Consider the following 17887-nt stretch of genomic DNA (forward strand, 5'->3'; position numbering starts at 1 on the left):
AAACACTGTTCTACACTCTACAAACCTATCTCTTCTTTACTCCCTCGGTTGGAGGTGCCCTTAGGGAGCTTAACCAGATCAACAGCTGATTTAGCTCAAATCTAGGGTGATATCAGGTTGATCTAAAGCTATGTTTACTTTCTAGAAGAAAATAATGATAAAATTTGTAAATGTAGAAGTATAGACTGATCCTTTGCATAGAAACAATAGAGAAAACATCACTAACTCTGCTGGAGTTGAGTCTTTAAATCTTTCTTGCGAAACATAACTATTGCTTTTGTTTCTTGAACTGCCAAGCACTTAATTCCTTTTGGATCCATCAACATGCAAGTGCACAAAGAGTATCCGGTTATAACCCCTGGTTATCCTAATCTTTTCATCAGTATACCTGCAAGAAAAATGAAACTCGTAATTTCTGATGAACAAGTCATAAATGTGCCAAATGTGGAAAGCTTACAGCAAGTCGAGGTTGAACTTGCTCTTTATCTCCATAGGGAGTCCAAATGAGCCAACCAATATGGCAGCATCATCCATTGTGACATCATATGTCTTGCTGCCAATTTTTCTGCATATAAAGAACAGAAAGAACGTTCAGTGTCTGGTGGGTGCACCTTCCTAGCAGTGAAGTTTCACTATTGATTAAAATTTCTTTACTTTATATATGAAGCTAGGAGGAGATCAAACAGGCGCAGTTTGTTCCTGTCTCTTATATCTCTCGATACCTCTCCTTCAACTCATACAGCCATAGTATGTCAGACCAGATTATCTATATGAATCTGTTCATACTCAACAAATAAACTCTCAAAGGGTCTATTAGTCTATAACTCCATGTCACCATGTGCTATTATCTGACTATGCCAAAACACTCAGAAACAAGAAAAGTACGTTGTGCCGTATCATTAAATTTGGTGTCTCGTTGGCAGCCTGCTCAGCATGGATGAAATTCTATAGAAATTACTAATTTCTTCCACTTATGATAAACTGTCAGTCTGTCAGCATAAACTAAATAAATCCATTATTACATGCAGACCACATAATCTTTTGACAATAATGTCCTAAAATAGAATTAGAATACAGACCTAAGATTTGTCATCCATATAACCTGATAACACAAACTTCAGTAATTTAAAGAGTTATACAATTTTTACACAACAGGAATATGTTTTCTGCATCCTGTCTTGTGAACATTCTCCAAAACAACTGTCCCATGAGAATTTTTAAACAGCCTTTTTTTCCCTCTAGATGCAAATACCAATTTTTAATATACGGAGGAAGGTAAAAAACAAAACTCACACAAAAGTGCCATCCATGGAGAACTTGAACCCAAGCAAGATATCAATCAAAAACTTTATTTGTCCGTTTCCCCTTACAATCTGTAGCAATAAATGAAAATTCTATACATTATCGGTTTTCAAAATTTAAAAAGCATACGTACTCAAACAGAACAGAAAGAACTAATATATTGGTGCAAGTCGCTTACTTGCTTGCCCATAAGACCATTAGCAGCATTCTCTATCCAACTATCCGTTTCCATCTGAATAAAAAATAAAATGAGTTCAACTTAACTCTAAAAAGTGTTTCATTTAGACGGTAGTGGTGGGTCTTCAATTCTTTCAAGTAATCTAGAAAAAGAATACAAAGGATAAAAGGATTTTCATAGTAAAAGATAAGAACTGAGAAGCTTTCTACTTTGTTTTATGTTTGAGCGCAGAGTGAGGCATATGATTAAGAAGATTGAATACTAAGAAAGAAGAACTTGTCACAGTCTTCTCATGAGCAAAGAAGGGACAAGAGTTCCTCATTTAGCAAAGTATCTGGAATTTTCATGTACGCTTCCCATAATTTTGCAATAAAGCTGCTGCAGAGAAGAAGTAAGCAAATTCTCTTTATCCTAATGTTGGTCCAATTTAACCAAAAAAACTGAAAAAAGGGTATAAAAACTATTCTGCAAACCGGAAGAGTAAATGTCTTCTGAGACAATAAACCTTCAACTAAATTTGATGATGGATTAGTGTTCTTCCAATGCAATTAACAATAGCAATAATAGTTATGACCTGTGAACTCCATATTAATTGCCATTCGCCTGCTGGAATTTCTGACTCTCCTTGGTCAACAAACTGATTCAGGGCGATGAGTTCATCAATAGCCTAATAGATTGTATCAACAATCCAAAAGAATCAGGCTATGATAGACGAAAAAATCATATAAAACATATCAATTGGTCTATTTTGCAACATGTGAGAGGAGATGATATCAGCCCTAACCTCTGTCACTCCTGCTCCAGTAGATATGGCTGATAGTAATCTTTGCCTTGGTTCAGTTTTCTTTTGCAGAACAAATGTGGTGCCCTGCACTAAATAGAAGTTTCAGAGTGTCCATGGCCAGTGAGAAACCAAGTCAAGCAAAAAGCAGCCTTCATAAGAATTTGATAACGTGAATGACCTACACTAACGTTTATATCCTCGAATTTCTACACACCTTATTTCCTCTTGAGATACGGATATTTCCTGATTGGGACAAGTAAGTTGTGTCCAACCAACCCTTTGCTTCATCTCCAAGAAGCCTAAAGGGTACTGGATATGGAACCTTAAATGGCAAAAATTTAAGAGAAAAGGCTGCTCTATCGAAACGGAAAAGGATGCGTGTTCCACTGTTGATTGATGCTGCTGCCTGAGAGGATAAAAAGATTCAGCATTAAGAGGAGAAGCGATTAAAATAGCTTTCAGAACCTTGTATTTTATGATTTTCTGAACTATCAATGTACCATGTTTTGTAGTGCATGGATATAATTACTGCTCTTGAACAAGCTTTCCGAGGCTTAATTTTAGCTTGGACATAAGCTTAATTTCTAGATAACCTAAACTGCTTTCTATCTTTTTCTTTAAGCCTTACAACCAAAAGCAGATTGGCTCCTCTGAAGCTACCTCATGTGCAGCTCTAAACCTCTTTACAAGTATGCATTACAATAAAATGTGGATTTAAAATCTTTAGAGAATCATTTTAATACAAAACATTTCTCGAGAACTTCCCCCAAAACATAAACAAGTGATACTCATTGTATATGTAAGAAATGGTTGCGCGGTCTGGAAAACATCATAAAAGAAAGGGCATGCACGACAAGAAAAGCATGTCTTAAAAATGTTTATCAACGATAATATGGTTGCAAAAGATTTTCACTGAAATTCATTATGCAACAGTGAGGAAACAACATACCTCAACTTTTAGCTCACCTACTGCATCAGAAAACTGTACAATGTTGGAGACTCTTGGATCCTCTGTCCTAAGATAAACCTCTTGAAAGACATTGAAAACATCAACCCCTACAAATGTTCTCTACAAGGTTACATAGAAGAATTAGGCAAGTATCATCGTAAGATAATAGGTCAGTTGGCCAACTAAAACATGTCTACTGGAAATTATTAAATGGAATATCAGAACATCTCGAATGCAGGTGTAAAGAACAAAATTTTCTGTAAGCATCTCGTTCTCCCAAAAGTCATTTTCTCATGCAAAAGGATGTGCATCCTTACAATGTGTGAAACTGGAAACAACGCTTTGTCGTCAGTTTAAAAGTGATGGATGCCAACTTAAGTGTTTCCAGGGAGGTCGACTATTTTGACGAGGACTTACTCCAAAATGCAAAAGGCACCATCTCAAGTGCATGCCATCTGATTATACAAGAGTATCCAATGGAGAAACAAAATGTATAATCCGTACATGTGTAAATACTAGGTGGGCGGATGTGTCAGCTACACGGTTAAATGGTTAATTACATATTACCTTGGAGATGGGAAAACAGGCGCGTAAATTAACCAAACCAGAGAGCTTGAAAGTGATTGATCCATACCTACAATCTTTGCAAGGTCAAGGGGAAAATAACGAAGGAGGAAAGAATAAAGACCTGAATAGGAGAGGCTGTTCCAGGTCTTGTAGTGAAAATCAGTTTCCATCGACCTTCAATCAAATTGGAGCTCGTCTGCATTGATGTAATTAATCATAGCCAGGGTCACAGAATTTTGAAAATTAGTAAAAATAAAAGCCAAATAATAAGTAGTATTGGGAGACACAGAGAGAGAGAGAGTCACTCACTGGGTCAGATACGCCTTGTTGAGCTTCTAAAGCTTGAACAGCGCTTTCAACATCCTGCTCGCATGCAAAAATTTCCGAAAATTGAATCAAGCAAGTAGTACTAAAATCCTAAAACCATTGAGTGAATGAATCCAAGTAACCACAATAAAAGAGACCTGGAGTTGCTGGGGAAGCAGTGCGACCTCTTCCTTGGATACCTAAGAGAGCATTGATCAGAAAACTTTCTTCTTTTGTGAATGAGACTTTTTCTTGCTGTTCCTCCACGAGAGCTGCCGACAGTTTTCTTCTTCTGCCCAGCCCCAGGGATGTGGGGAGTGTCGTCGTGAGAATATTATTACTTCTCCTTGGGGCAAAGGATGAAGCATTCAAGCCAAATCCCAGCAGGTGAAGCTGTTTTGCAACTTCGATTCCCATCACCATTCTCCTCCACTGCTTTACTTACTCCACTGGAAGAAAAGAGTGTTAAGCTGAGCTTCTAAGTTCCAACCGTTAAACTGGAGATCAAGTTTATATCCACGTGGATCATTGTCCATCTCCCAACCTTCGCGCCCAAATTAAAAGTTGAGTTGGGTTTCTGGGCGTACTGATTTTGGATGGGCTTTTTAACAAGTTGCATATTTGCTGGTTTTTGACGTTTGAGTTACACAATTTTAGCACAAATCAATAAATTTCATCCCCTGGTAGGAGATGGAGATCAAGGAATGTAAACTCGATGTAAGGAGCCCATGCTGCTAGATGAAAATTATACCACGTCAATGCAATAGCAATTATAGCATTTTAAAAACCCGTTCTTTTTTTTTCCCCATTGACCAACACATATATGCAGTAGAGCTTGCTTTCAAGAAAGTAAATATGCAAAAATAAGCTTGTTCAAGCACCGTTTATGTCATAGTAAACATCACTTTCGACTTTCTTGCTACAAAGTAGTTCAGAATGAAGAATGTCAGCCGCCTGATGGATTCTCGCCACACAAGTGAGATCAAAATTACATATGTTTATTAACTTATTTTTGGTGTAGATGAACCTGGTACATTTTCTTGCCCATCAACTTAATACTGACGGTGACAGAAAATTTATACTGATGTAGCCTCTGCTGAGAAGCATGAAAACAGAAATTTTAAATACAGGAATGTTTATCAAGCTCGCATTGTACGTATTCCAACCTTAAGTGCAAGCGCCATATCAATTTTCAGAGAGATGTCTAGTGCTTTCACAGAATGTGTCAACGCGCCACTGCATAAATCATTGTACTCATATTCAGTATATAGCAAAAGTATAAAATCATGAGTTGGTCAATGTACTCAATTATAATACTAAAACAAAAATAAATTACTACATAATAGCAACTTGAAATTATAAGGGTAGCTTTTTTTACCTAGAAATGTATGTAACTCCACTTTGTCCAATTTTGTGTACCGTTTCAAGAGTAACATTGCCTGATGCCTGTCGGGATTGATGGAATTTCAGCACAATTTTTGTTTTTTCCAAATTTGATGGAAGTATGAATGTATAGCTTATTTACAGGACATAACAATGACTATCGGGGGTACCTCAGTCTCGAACCTTCCATTTATCAGTTCCACAGCTTCTTTCAGCATTGATATGTCCACATCTCCATTTTCCAGGGGCACAACCATATTGTCTAGCATTATCCGGGTCAATGAAGTTTGCCTCTGAGATGCATAATCCAAGACCTCTTTCACCTCCTCCAGTGTCCTGGTTTCAATCTGATCTAGACAAAGAATTTTTCATCAACTATGAATAGCCAGTAACCACTGTTCTTATGACATATTTGAGAAAAGAAATTATATTAAAGCAAATGGATAGCTAGTCCAGATACAAGTAACTATACTGTGCCATTCTTTTAAAAGATCCTATGCTCAGGAAAACAAATAGCAAAGCAGAAAATGGGTACTTAGCCAGGTAATTATTTCCTCAATAACTATCATACTTTTCGTTGTGTTTCTAGACAAAAGATAGTAAAGGTTTATTCTAAAATTTCAAAGAATGTGAATGTCTTGAAATTAGAACACTTATCTATTTCAATAGTAACTACAGGACATTAGGGTGAGAGGTCTTAGACTAAAAGCATAACGTTTGGGTGGGACAATGCTATTTAGGCATAGCTTCCATTGTTCTTTGTGGGCGGTTTGTCCTTATTTTTGGGGTTCTACTTCTACCTACCATATTGCCTTGCTAATTATGAATTATTGTTTCACTAAGAATAAAAGATGAAGAAACACAAGATACTCTAATCCGTAAGTTAAGCAGACTACCTCAACTCCCATTTGAAGATTACTTTGTTCTAGAAACTGGTCGACTGATTTAATAGCATCTGTGACACCCCCTGCTATTGAAATATGGTTATCTTTTATCATCACCATATCAAATAATCCCATCCTGTGGTTACGCCCTCCGCCAATCAATACCTATTAAAAAGAAAATTCCAGAGTAGCATCACAATATACAATAATGAAAGATTGACAAATTGAAGAATCTGAAGAATCACGAGAAAGAGTATCAACGAATACCGCCCACTTGTCCACCAAACGTAAACCTGGAGCAGTTTTCCTTGTTTCCAAGATGCACGCGGGGTGTGCAGCATCTGCCATTGCCTTCACAAAAACAAACTTGTCAACCTCTCCTGTCATAGACAAGGATCAATTAGCCCAGACTTTTAATATGAAGACCACACCTTGGTTAGGGTCGCTATTCCACTCATCCTCTGCATAAAGTTTAGTACAACTCGCTCAGCTACAACAATCTTATGAGCTTTCCCTGCATGCAAGCAATAGAACCACACAATAAGAGAGAATATAAACAAAAGAAAAAGGACAAAAAAAGGAAGGGTTGAACAAGTATAAAAATGCTGCAGCAGTGACCTTACCAGAAACTTTGCCAAACTGTGTCCCTTTACTTACCGAATCTCCATCTTTCTTAAACCACTCGACCTAAGAGCGAAGAAAAACGTTGTTAATAAATAGACGCTGCTTTTGGGCATTTAAAATAAATATAATAGAGATAGGAATTGCAGAAAGGACTCCCTACATACCTCCAATGAAGGATCGACCTCGTTAAATATCATCTCTGCAAGAGAAATTCCGGCAATGATGCCATCCTCCTTGGCGAAGAAATGTGCTTCTACTTTCATATCAATTGGAACCGTGGCCAAACAAGTGACATCCCCTAGAAGCAACCCGATAAATAGAACACATAAATTAATGGCACTAAAGATGACATAACAGAATCCAATAAAAAACCAACAATTTTTTAATTTGAATAGTTTTTATCAACATTTAAGGAAAGGGCATATATATAATATGGTACAACATGAAGAGTGAAGCAGTACCTCGATCGCCGGCGTCTTCGGAAAGGGCAAGCTTGATAACGGCATTGAGGTCGTAGGTAGGGTGGTAAGGAGGAGTGATTGGTGGTTCCATACTAATATTAATATGACTACTCGTGTCTGAATGTGAAGAAGCAGAAGCTGCTGCTTGACTGGAATGATTATTGATTGCCACAGAAGCAGCTTTGAAGAATTGGCTAGTGCTAAAAAAGAATCAATATTTAAGACCAAGTCTGTTATTGTTATGAAATATGAATTGAAAGGAGTAATAATAATACCTGTGAGGTTGGCGCCCCGAGCAGTGTAGTACCAACGGATAAGGATGATTATTAGAAAACAATACTAATGATAGGTTAGCAGCAGAAGCGGCAACCCCAAACATCCCAACTCCTCATTCACTGACTTGCTGCTCCACTGCCCACTGTCCAGCTACAAGTATCGTACAAGTATCGAAATATGCCGGAATTTCAGTACACTCAATCGAAATAAAACCAACTTGCTCTCTCTCTCTCTTCAATTTGCTCCCACCTCAAAGTTATTATTACCACGATGCTAGTCAGAGTTGTTAATCAGCTATTGGTCTCTACTACACTCATTTCATCTCCATTGCACAGATGTACTACTAGTAAACCACTTACAAGAATAACAAGACCATTTCGTCCTCATGCCACTACTACTTGTTTCAGATCATTTCGTCCTCATTCTCAACTCAAATCCGACACTGTGGTGACTTGTTTTTTTTTTTTCTCAATTTGAATTATTAATTTGAATTGTACATTTTGATGATTTATTGTTAGTGTTATCATCATGATAGGCTCAAATAAAGAACATCTCTTTTTGCCAATGGTGTGGAGCAACTACTAAACAAGATATTCCTGATGGAGACGATAAGCCAAGAGCCATCTGCACAAGTTGTGGCAAAGTCACTTACCAGAACCCCAAGATGGTACCTACTTTGTTTCTGCTCTTTTAAACTTAATTTGCAATTTTTTTTCCAAATGAAATCTCAACCGAAACAAGGGCTAAAAAGGGTGCAAGCCAAGTGAAAATTTCTTCTTAATGTCGAAGCTGATAAAATTATCTGAATTTGAATCTTTGTTAGTTAGGAAACAACTAGTAAGTCCTCCAATCATCCCGGCTTCTTATTCAACTGCCAACTGGACAAGTTTACAACTTTGCATAGGTACTAAAGATTCATTTTTAGTATTCTTGACTACTAATATTACTAACAATGTTTGGAAACAAATCTCAACAGTTGAAGACCAATTAACTTAAATAATTCTGACGTTGTGATCTATTTTTAATTAATGTTTTTCTCCTATATGAGACGTGTTCCACGCATGTTTGACTCTGCGTCCGAGTACCTCCTCTTTGGCATAAGTATAATTAATTGATGGTTGTGTCCATTTTTTAGATCATTGTGGAACCTCTCTTGGCTCCTCCATCAATGTATCAGAACTTACCTAGTAAAAAGGAAAGTTCTTGAGCCTACAAGAATGCACTTGGTCCTCTTGCGAAGATTTTGATTTAGTTCTGTTCAATTGACTCTATTTTAATAGGTTACTGGGTGCCTTGTTGAGCATGATGGAAAAGTTCTGCTTTGCAAACGGAAGATCCCTCCATCTTATGGCCTTTGGTATGTCAATTCACTGTATGGAACTTTGATTAATTTGCCGGCATTTCGTTCTTCTATCTAAAGAGGACTGTTAATGTGGAAAGAGTGGTTCCATTTTGTATTTAATCTCTCTAAAGTATTAAATACTTCTAGGCCATCTCTAAACAGGAAACTTTACTATTTTGTAGGTATACAAAGCACAGCCTAAGTTGTGATTTTTGGGGTAAATCAACCATTTATGCTACCATTTTATGCATTAATTCGGTCTTTTCTGTATTTATTTGCCACAGGACTCTTCCTGCTGGCTATATGGAAATGGGAGAATCAGCAGTGGAAGGGGCAACTAGGGAAACCTGGGAAGAAGCGGGGGCAGAAGTAGAAATTTTGTCTCCATTTGCTCACCTGGACATTCCTCTTATTGGCCAAGTGAGAAAAACCTTTCATATTAATAGATATTGATTTGCTGTGGACTCAATAAAGATTATGTATATTTACTGATGTTACATATGGAGCAGACTTATATAATTTTCCGAGCGAAATTGAAGACTCCCCACTTTTCGCCAGGCCCCGAGTCTCTAGAATGTCGGCTTTTTGCACTGGATGATATACCATTTGATTCTCTGGCATTTTCATCAATGTTGGTTACCTTGAATCTGGTATGTATGGTTCAGACGGCTATATTCTGGTTGTTTTAGATAGTACAGATATTTAACCTATGTTATGGTAGTTTCACACAGTACACATTCTTGGTCATTGGAACATTCTCTGGTTTAGAAATGAAACTAACGCTTGGATCTCACTTTATGTGGTTCAGTACACTGAAGACTTGAAGGCTGGGAAACCCAAGTTTCACCACGGTACCATAAATAAGAGGTACACATACCGAAAGTTCATAGTTTTTCATCTATTTTTTAGAGTTTTACCTGCTTCCAGTGAATGTTACTCTGTCTTTTTGAGGTCCAAGCACTGTGTATATATCCTGATGTCATAATTCATAGCTCTAGTTTTTCTGGGGTTCTAATCCTTTTTCTTTTTTCCTGTTTTGTGCATGTATGTCTGTTGGCAGTGCTGGTACTGGCCCATCTGATATCCATAGCTTCACTTTGGATGACTACTTCCACTGTTAAAACAGATGGTGTTTCTTGAGAGTAAGATGCAAGAAGAGCCACCAAGAGAACATTAATCATCAGCATTGAAACTTACTATTCTCCTGTAAAGAAAGAGACTTCTGGAACTACACCCTTGATGTTTGAGATGGTCAAACAATGTCTAAAGGCTTCCGTATGAGGATACCATCTTGATGGCTCACCAAGTTTTTTGTAGATGTCTGTAAACATGTGTACTACATTGAAACTTTCCATGTGTACAATTGGGACACAGAATAGAAAAATCATTTTTGTAAATCAATTTATACTTGTCAAGTGTTTTTGAGACATGACTGTGGTATATACGACGCCTATTGAATTTCCATCTGTGTGGTGTAAAATTGTGAATATGGGCACCAGGCATTAATCCTAGTTGTAATAAAACGGTTACTGTGAACCAAGCTTAAGGTAGGCCATAAACCCATCCATTTGCGGACAGGGCACCTGAGAATAAAAATGCTAAAACACGCAATCCATGCTTCCTTGGAGTACAATGCAAAGCTGTAATCTGGATAGGCTCTACAAATTAATGTTGGTGTTGTGGTGAACCGATGATTAGTTCTATACAACAATTAGCCTGTTCGGTATAAAGTAAAAAACAGCGCAGCTATTTTCAGGTAAGTTGTTACAAACAGTGCCTTGATTCAACTTCCTAAAAGTAAAATTCCTGTTAGTACAACTAATTGGTTATGAACTTAAACATGACATATGACCAATGTTCAATGGAGTCCCGAGATCCCAATGGAAAAAATGCAGGAAAGCAATTATATCGATTGTATGGTGTATGCGTCTACCTAGTACGACGGATAACAGTCCTCACTGTTATGCCGTATGAAAAGAACCACAAACGGTAATAGTCATGGTTTCCTGAGTTCAAAGTTCTAGTGTACATTGCCCTCCAGTTAAACAAAGTCGAGGAACCTCAGTCAACCATCAAATTCGAACAAAGAGTAAGGAGGCTTAAAGACTACAGGTGATGCGCACAACTAAAATGTTAGAGAAGTAAGATGTGTCAATAGAACTGCAATGAACACTCTTCCACCTCCTCTCTATATAAACTTCTCAGATGTCTCGAGAATACCTCCAGTAGGGATTTACGAGTGAATAAGTGAGATGCTATTTAATTTGCAACACACATAAGATTGAAAAAGGTGAGTTTAAAAAATAATTCATCTAAAACTATTCAGATGAAGTGAAAGTGAAGCTACAAGGAATACAAGAAGAGTGTTTCTACTTTTCTCAGTTGAAATCTTTTAGCCTTCTTTTCAACATGTCCATTGATTTTTTCCGAGCGTTCTGCTTTGTATTCCGGTTTGACAAGCTTCCGAAAATACCATCTGGAGAATCCTTGAATTTTTCACAAATGGTGGCTACCTTCTTATAATCCAAAGCGCTATAGTTCTTCTCCCTAATCACAGGATTCATGAAGTTTTCAGGCTGGTTGCTCAATAGAAGGTTGATTAATTGCCGAGCCTCTAACAAGCAGTCTCTTAAGTTACCTTCCTTTTGTATCTCACTCAAACCAGTACTGTGGAACCTCTCATCTGCAAAAGACTCTAAACTCTTCAGGTCAATGTCAATACCCATGACTGCATTAAGATTGAACCTCTTCACACTGTCACTAAGAAAAGCTGTCACAATCATGTTAGAGATGTGATCAAGGGCCCCAGTCCCAACTTTGTCCAAGGCCTCCAACGGTAAGATTTGCTGAGCTGTGGACATCAGGGTGTCAAGGTAGATGACAACCTCATTGATGTAATCATTTTCACCATGTGGGATATCCTCTGCTGTCCAATTGATGTTTTCTGTGAGAGACATAAACTCATCAATCTTCGAGTTCACCAGTCTCAACAAAGCAAGATAGGCTTCATCTCTTGATGTCTTAAGAACCACCTTAGCATTTAAACTAGCATGAGGCCTCTCAGCCAATCGTACAGGAATTCCACAGTGTTGAGCCGCCTGGAGAAGAAAAAGATCACAAGCTCGTTCAAGAACAGTTATATTGGCAGCAATTTGCATTGCTTGAGAGACACCTGTAGTGGAACTGTTGATCGCTTTCAGTAGGGCCTCATTCAACACGTCAATCAAGAGCTTGTCCAGATACTTCTTCACAACATCATAGAAATTCATGCGCCCCCCATACGACAAGTAACTGACAGAGTCCTCAATGAACGACCGGACAATTCGACATGCATCAGGAACAGAGGAGGAGAAGGGTGCAACATATGGGAATGCTGGCATTATGTCTGAAGTTTGAAGATGAAACGCTAAAACGTTCATATTGTACTCATATTCCTTCTTCAGCACCATCTGTTCATAACTGTCATTGCCAAGAACGTCGACAATTTGCTGGTGGCACTCTTTCAGAAGAAGTTCATGGTATTTATCTCTGGTACTATCAAGAACCTCAAGTAGTGGCCCAACCTGGTATCCATATCTTCTGAGAGTCGCACCTACAAGAGTAACATAGTCCTTGATAAGGAGTAGATGACTTGCTGTATCCATACGGGAAAATTGTTCTTCCAATACTGAAGTCATTTTCGCAATGGCCGTTTCCCATATGGTCTCCATCTGGTTTACTGACAATAGTCCCCCCGCAGTCCGGTAGACCCGGTCTTCCACTATAAAGTACCCTGCCGTTTGAGCAAAGAAGGTTTGATGCGATTCGAGGAATGACTGCGCTGACGATATTTGCAAGTCCGAGTTAAGCTGCAACGACCGATTCTTATAATAGTACTCGCAGAACTGATCTTGAATCCCAAGACAAGTATGTATATGGAATGCTCGATAGACAGGTGTAAGATCAAACTTGAGAACCGAATCTTCATCAATCTCCTCAACATCTAAACTGTAAACACAATCTCCTAAACCAGAACGGATCTGTTCTTCAGCCTCCTTCTGGCGTGCGTGCATTTCCTCATCTCTTTGACGAGCTGATGCTGCTTGTCCTATAGCCATTTGTCCGATCTCCCTAGCCGTGCTCCTTATATGAACCAGCCAGTCATTAAACTCAGTAGAAACTTTCTTCTTGATATGTGACTTAATTTCTGGTATTCGATTCTCAATTACTCTATAGAGCGTCTTAACAGGAACATTTTGCAAGTGATTCCTTTCGATCAAATCAAGAGTTTTTAGAGCAGGATAAAAGTGACCTTCTGAAACATGTTGATTACACTTGACACAAAGATCCAATACTTGCACACAGAATTTTGACATCTTAATAGCCACAGTAACATTCTTCTTTACCGAATACGACTCAAGGAGCTCCTCGAGTTTCAATAGAAGAGAACTCCCAACTTCTTGAAGACGATAATTATCACTGGAAAGTTCACTCTTGAGATCTTCAGCATCGACCAACACACCACGGAGCTCATCAACGGCGAGAATGAACTCCTCATAATGTAGCTTGCATAGCTCCTCAATCTCGACTTCTTTCTTCTTGACCACACTCTTGAGCTGAATCAAGAGCGCCTCGGGCTTCCCCATTTCAAAAGCGTGCCTGACAATGGGTGCCAAATCCTCCCCATTGCCAATGGAGGTGGCAAGAACCAAATCATCCCCTCCATCCCCATTCTCTGTCACTGGTCTCCTTTTCGGTTTCGCTTGCATTCTTTTTAATATTCCAACAGATTGATATTCAAATCTCTATTAATTCCTGAATTATTAAAAATCAAATGCTAATATTTCTCTTTAAGAAAAGATGTAAACAAACAAAGAAACAAAATTTAAAAAAAAAAAAAGAACTAATCTTTATATTAGAATATTAAAAAAAAAGGCATGATTTGAATGAAACAAGGAGACATTGAAAGCGGTACTTACACGTGGAACGATCGGAACGCAGAAACAAAAGCAATCGCAGCAGAAGAAGAAGGAATGTTGTTAATAGGTGACCGAGGAAGGAAGAAAGGCCCACTTTTAGTTGGTTTTGTTCGGGTTTGGGTTTGGGTTGTATCGAAACTTGCTTCAAACTGTCCGCCCACTTTTTTCTTGAAAATGACATTTTATATTCCAATTGCAAATAGCATTCTAATACACTTCTAGATCAATCCTTTAACTAATGCTATTTGTTAAACATTTACACCAAGCAAAGTGTAATTAGGAACATATATATATATATGATGATGATAAGTTCAAACCTTTTAATTTGGATTGTTCAACTCATTTTTTCATTTGGTTTTACTCAGCTCTTTCTGTAACTTAATTGGTCCTTTTTTGTTGCACATCAAAAAAATTAAGCAAATAACTTTCCTAGATATAGATGTAACACCTTGCTCAATCCTGATAAAACCATTACAAATGTTGTGGGGGGTTGAAGGTCAGTTTGTTTGCAAAGACTTTTTATTGAGTCAGGAATCCTTTCTTTTTAGAGCACACAATACAATGGCACTTGTCCAAAATCTTAATTAGCCAACACGCGTGTGGCATGTAACGTTAACCTTTTTCTCCCTTATAATCCCCTCGATCTACTGCTCTTGAATCCCAACTCAATCAGCTGGTATTCTTCTTTAGCATCTCCACGGAGTTCAGTGTCCTAATTAACATGAAGAAAAATAACAAAAAGCCCAGCAACACCAACCATGTTTCTCAACCCCAGCAAGAAGCATTGGCCTCCAGGCCTTATCCATGCCCTTATTGCAGCCAGTCATTTACTTCTTCCATGGCGCTAATTGGTCACCAAAATGCGCATCGTTTCCACCAAAAGATTTTTCAAAAAATTATTGGTAATAAACCACGTGCAGTGAGCCATCATGCATCCACTCGCCTTCCTTGCTCTAGACCACCAGAATGTAATTGCAGTTCAAGAGCAAGGTGGGGAAGACCTGCTCCATCTGGACATAATAAAGTTAGGTTTTCAAGAGATCGACCCTATAATCCAGCAGCACCAGTGGAACATACATTCATCCCGCCAAAGTACCCTTGGAATGTACCTAATAACCGCTCTGGATTAATGAGTGAAACATCAGAATCGACAGATACAGACCCTGGTACAAGCAAGCTGGATGAAGATGAGGACGGTGTACAAGTGAGTTCCAAGGAAAATTTGGACGTCACTCTGAGGCTCTAACAAGAAGAGTTCTTGTTCCGATATCTTTTCTAAATAGGACGACATAGGACTACTACTAGCTAGCTAGTACTGCATGTTCCTTTCTTTCTAGTTGTTGATTAGTCTTTTCACTCTTTTGGTATTATGAACTTGTCCTCCCCAGTTTATTCCAGGTATAAATTAAAATGGAAATGTTCCTTCTTATCTATTTGTAAAGTTGTGCATGCAAGCTTCAGCTATATGAATATGTTTTGCAAACGTTTGTGTTGGCGCAAGAAAAGATTTTGTGACTTAATTATGTGGGTAACAAAGAAATTAGCTGAATATAGAAGAAGATAGCGAATACCTAAAGTCTGAACAAAAGAATCAGTGGGAAGAAATAATGGTTAGTTTTTCAAGTTGAAAGTGCTCACAGGTGTCAAAATTAAACAATTATGCAAGAGCATGCAGGGGAGTCCTTCAATAACAGGGAGTCATATGTTTTGTGTTGTTTTATTATTATTTTTTTTTTTAGTGTAGGATTAAAATTTTCAATAATTAAGATATTAATACAGGTGGAAATCTGCCTAATCCTAGCAACTTTTCAAAAAAAAAAAAACATTTTCAATAACGATATCAACAGTGAATTCATTCTAATTAGTATGTGTATATTATTAAGTTACATAAAATTTGCTAACAGTCTTTAATGGACAATCCAAACCAGACACGCGGCAATATATATATATATATATACAACCCTTTTTTTTTTATAATTCGATCCCATAACTGGAAAATTCCTTTTCGAATCTTCCGATGAAGTTAAGGATACAATAACTATAATTCATAACGGTCGGAATCATCCGGACGTATTAATTTAGAACACGTTGCGATATAATAATGGATATATCGCTCTTAACAACCGACAAATAATTCAGCATATAAATCGTCAAAATATGTTTTTTTCGAGTGTTTTTCATAAATACTAGCGAGGTTTAGAGGCCATTTGGCAACTATTATGATAATCCATTATATGACTAAAAATCTATTTTAAAAAATGCCCTCACATGGGCTCCGCACACCATATACTTTGTAAGAGCCATTAAGAAATCTTCATTTTAAAGAGAAGCACCAAATTACCTATACAGAGTGTTACGATATTTACCTTGAACATTATCAAGAGTTAAAAACATCACCTCTATAGGGTAAGTCGGTGCTTTAATTAATCAATTTTCTTAAAACGGCAACCCCTTAATTTCTACTATATGAAATTAGTGCCAATTTCAAAACAGCTGCCAAAGTCTTACCAAGTTTTTAAGCTCCCAAGACACTCCTCCAAGATCGAGTGCTACCTGGATACCTGATGTTACCATTTTAATAATAATTTAATGGAGCCGTTTACTTAATTGGGTTTACAACAACTAATTACAAGTGCCTTATAGATGCATCATCAATATATAGTGAATCCGGACTCGAAACAAATTAAGGAAGAATCATCTTAAACTGATGGTAAAGGATTAAAAAGTTTAAAAATATGGAAACAAACTTATTATTATTATTATTATTAGTATATATAATCCTTTGTAGGTGCCAACTAGCAAATTATGGAAACAAACTAATTAAAGATACCAGAGGTCTGGGACTCGAACCCCGATTTAAAACAGACTTACCAATAGATAAATAAAAACTAAATTCAAAATAAAACTTAATTGAGTTAATGACTTTTAGAATAATAAAAATAAATATAATATAATGGAGTGTTGTAGTTTTGTACAGTCGTCCAAAATAAGGAAAGAAATTTAAATAAAGACAATGGAATTATTGATTTGCTACTAGGTGATCAATCTCTAGAATAAGGAAATATGATTACTTTTGGCTTGATTTTTTTTTTCAAAATTCTCAATCACTCTAGTTATTGTATATATTGAGTCAGAGGTCAAACCATATATTTTATGAGCTGTATCAAGTTTGAAAATTGAGAATTTCTATGTCATAATAAAGGTAATAAACTCGATAAATAAATGGCAATAACAGAAAAATTTCAGTTTTTATCAATCTTGTTCATTAGGTTGAGAAAAAAGGAATTCGTAAAAGAAATCATTTTCCATGACTTAAATAGAAAAATTGACTAATACTAAGATTGCAGTTGATGCATGATAACACACAGGATTTTTGTGGTAGCAACCCAATAGCAAGAACAAGATACTTCCAACCTCCTTTTATTACCATGGATACATACAAAGGTCATACGCCCATACAAGGACTACATACCATACTTATACGATATACTTAGATATAGTCATGCATCATATATTTTATAACACTTCTGAACTCCATTTTCACACATTCCCAACCATGTTCACCTCCCTCAGAGAAAAGCGGAAGTGATCGCGGATGGACCAAAGTCATCTTTGATCACGTACAGGTGAATCAGGAAGAGTTGTGTGGGCAGCAGATACAAGTATGTTGGTGAAGTTGGCGACGCAACCTGACCATGCATTTCTGCAACTTCGAACCACGGGCGCTTTCCGTGCTTAACATTAGGCCGGGGTCCAATTATAGGCCCCTTCATGCTGGGTCCCAGGGAAGGCGCTGCTGATCCCTGGAAAACGTGTGCAAAGCTTGCCTTGTCGTTGGACTTGGACTTGGCTGAGAACCCGTTTCCATAATTT

At 37.5% G+C, this 17887-nt stretch overlaps 4 protein-coding genes across 7 annotated transcripts; 1 reads left to right on the forward strand and 3 right to left on the reverse strand.

Moving 5' to 3' along the window:
• Window positions 1-117: 117 nt before the first annotated feature.
• LOC147478944 (Plastid-lipid associated protein PAP / fibrillin family protein) lies at window positions 118-4509 on the reverse strand. The gene is made up of 12 exons (XM_086586310.1): window positions 4333-4509; window positions 4245-4286; window positions 4090-4143; window positions 3902-3976; window positions 3214-3333; window positions 2479-2670; window positions 2265-2348; window positions 2055-2147; window positions 1481-1534; window positions 1294-1373; window positions 458-565; window positions 118-388 (listed from the first exon to the last, which is right to left on the reverse strand). The coding sequence occupies exons 1-12, from the start codon at window positions 4507-4509 to the stop codon at window positions 301-303; spliced, it is 1167 nt and encodes a 388-aa protein (XP_086442436.1). The 3' UTR covers window positions 118-300.
• A 429-nt stretch (window positions 4510-4938) lies between these two features.
• Window positions 4939-7855, reverse strand: QPT (quinolinate phoshoribosyltransferase). Its single transcript, XM_086582020.1, has 10 exons — window positions 7714-7855; window positions 7439-7638; window positions 7142-7275; window positions 6977-7040; window positions 6785-6867; window positions 6621-6704; window positions 6366-6518; window positions 5640-5816; window positions 5465-5532; window positions 4939-5322 (listed from the first exon to the last, which is right to left on the reverse strand). Exons 1-10 carry the CDS (start codon window positions 7815-7817, stop codon window positions 5226-5228), a joined length of 1164 nt encoding a protein of 387 aa, XP_086438146.1. The 5' UTR covers window positions 7818-7855; the 3' UTR covers window positions 4939-5225.
• Window positions 7856-7984: 129 nt separating this feature from the next.
• Window positions 7985-10518, forward strand: NUDX23 (nudix hydrolase homolog 23). 2 transcript variants are annotated; one of them, XM_086582021.1, is made up of 7 exons: window positions 7985-8161; window positions 8250-8381; window positions 8995-9071; window positions 9239-9476; window positions 9566-9706; window positions 9865-9923; window positions 10117-10518. In XM_086582021.1, exons 1-7 carry the CDS (start codon window positions 7985-7987, stop codon window positions 10175-10177), a joined length of 885 nt encoding a protein of 294 aa, XP_086438147.1. In that variant the 3' UTR covers window positions 10178-10518. The 2 variants fall into 2 exon arrangements, with proteins under 2 accessions (XP_086438147.1, XP_086438148.1); XM_086582022.1 differs by having other exon boundaries at window positions 9341-9476.
• Window positions 10519-11337: 819 nt separating this feature from the next.
• SEC15A (exocyst complex component sec15A) lies at window positions 11338-14180 on the reverse strand. 3 transcript variants are annotated; one of them, XM_086582025.1, is made up of 2 exons: window positions 14015-14180; window positions 11338-13805 (listed from the first exon to the last, which is right to left on the reverse strand). In XM_086582025.1, the coding sequence occupies exon 2, from the start codon at window positions 13802-13804 to the stop codon at window positions 11435-11437; it is 2370 nt and encodes a 789-aa protein (XP_086438151.1). In that variant the 5' UTR covers window position 13805; window positions 14015-14180; the 3' UTR covers window positions 11338-11434. The 3 variants fall into 3 exon arrangements, with proteins under 3 accessions (XP_086438151.1, XP_086438150.1, XP_086438149.1); XM_086582024.1 differs by having other exon boundaries at window positions 11338-13840; XM_086582023.1 differs by having other exon boundaries at window positions 11338-13850.
• Between the last annotated feature and the right edge of the window lie 3707 nt (window positions 14181-17887).

This window comes from Coptis chinensis, chromosome 9, assembly GCF_015680905.1.
Source record: "Coptis chinensis isolate HL-2020 chromosome 9, ASM1568090v1, whole genome shotgun sequence".
In the NCBI taxonomy this organism is placed as follows: Eukaryota; Viridiplantae; Streptophyta; class Magnoliopsida; order Ranunculales; family Ranunculaceae; genus Coptis; species Coptis chinensis.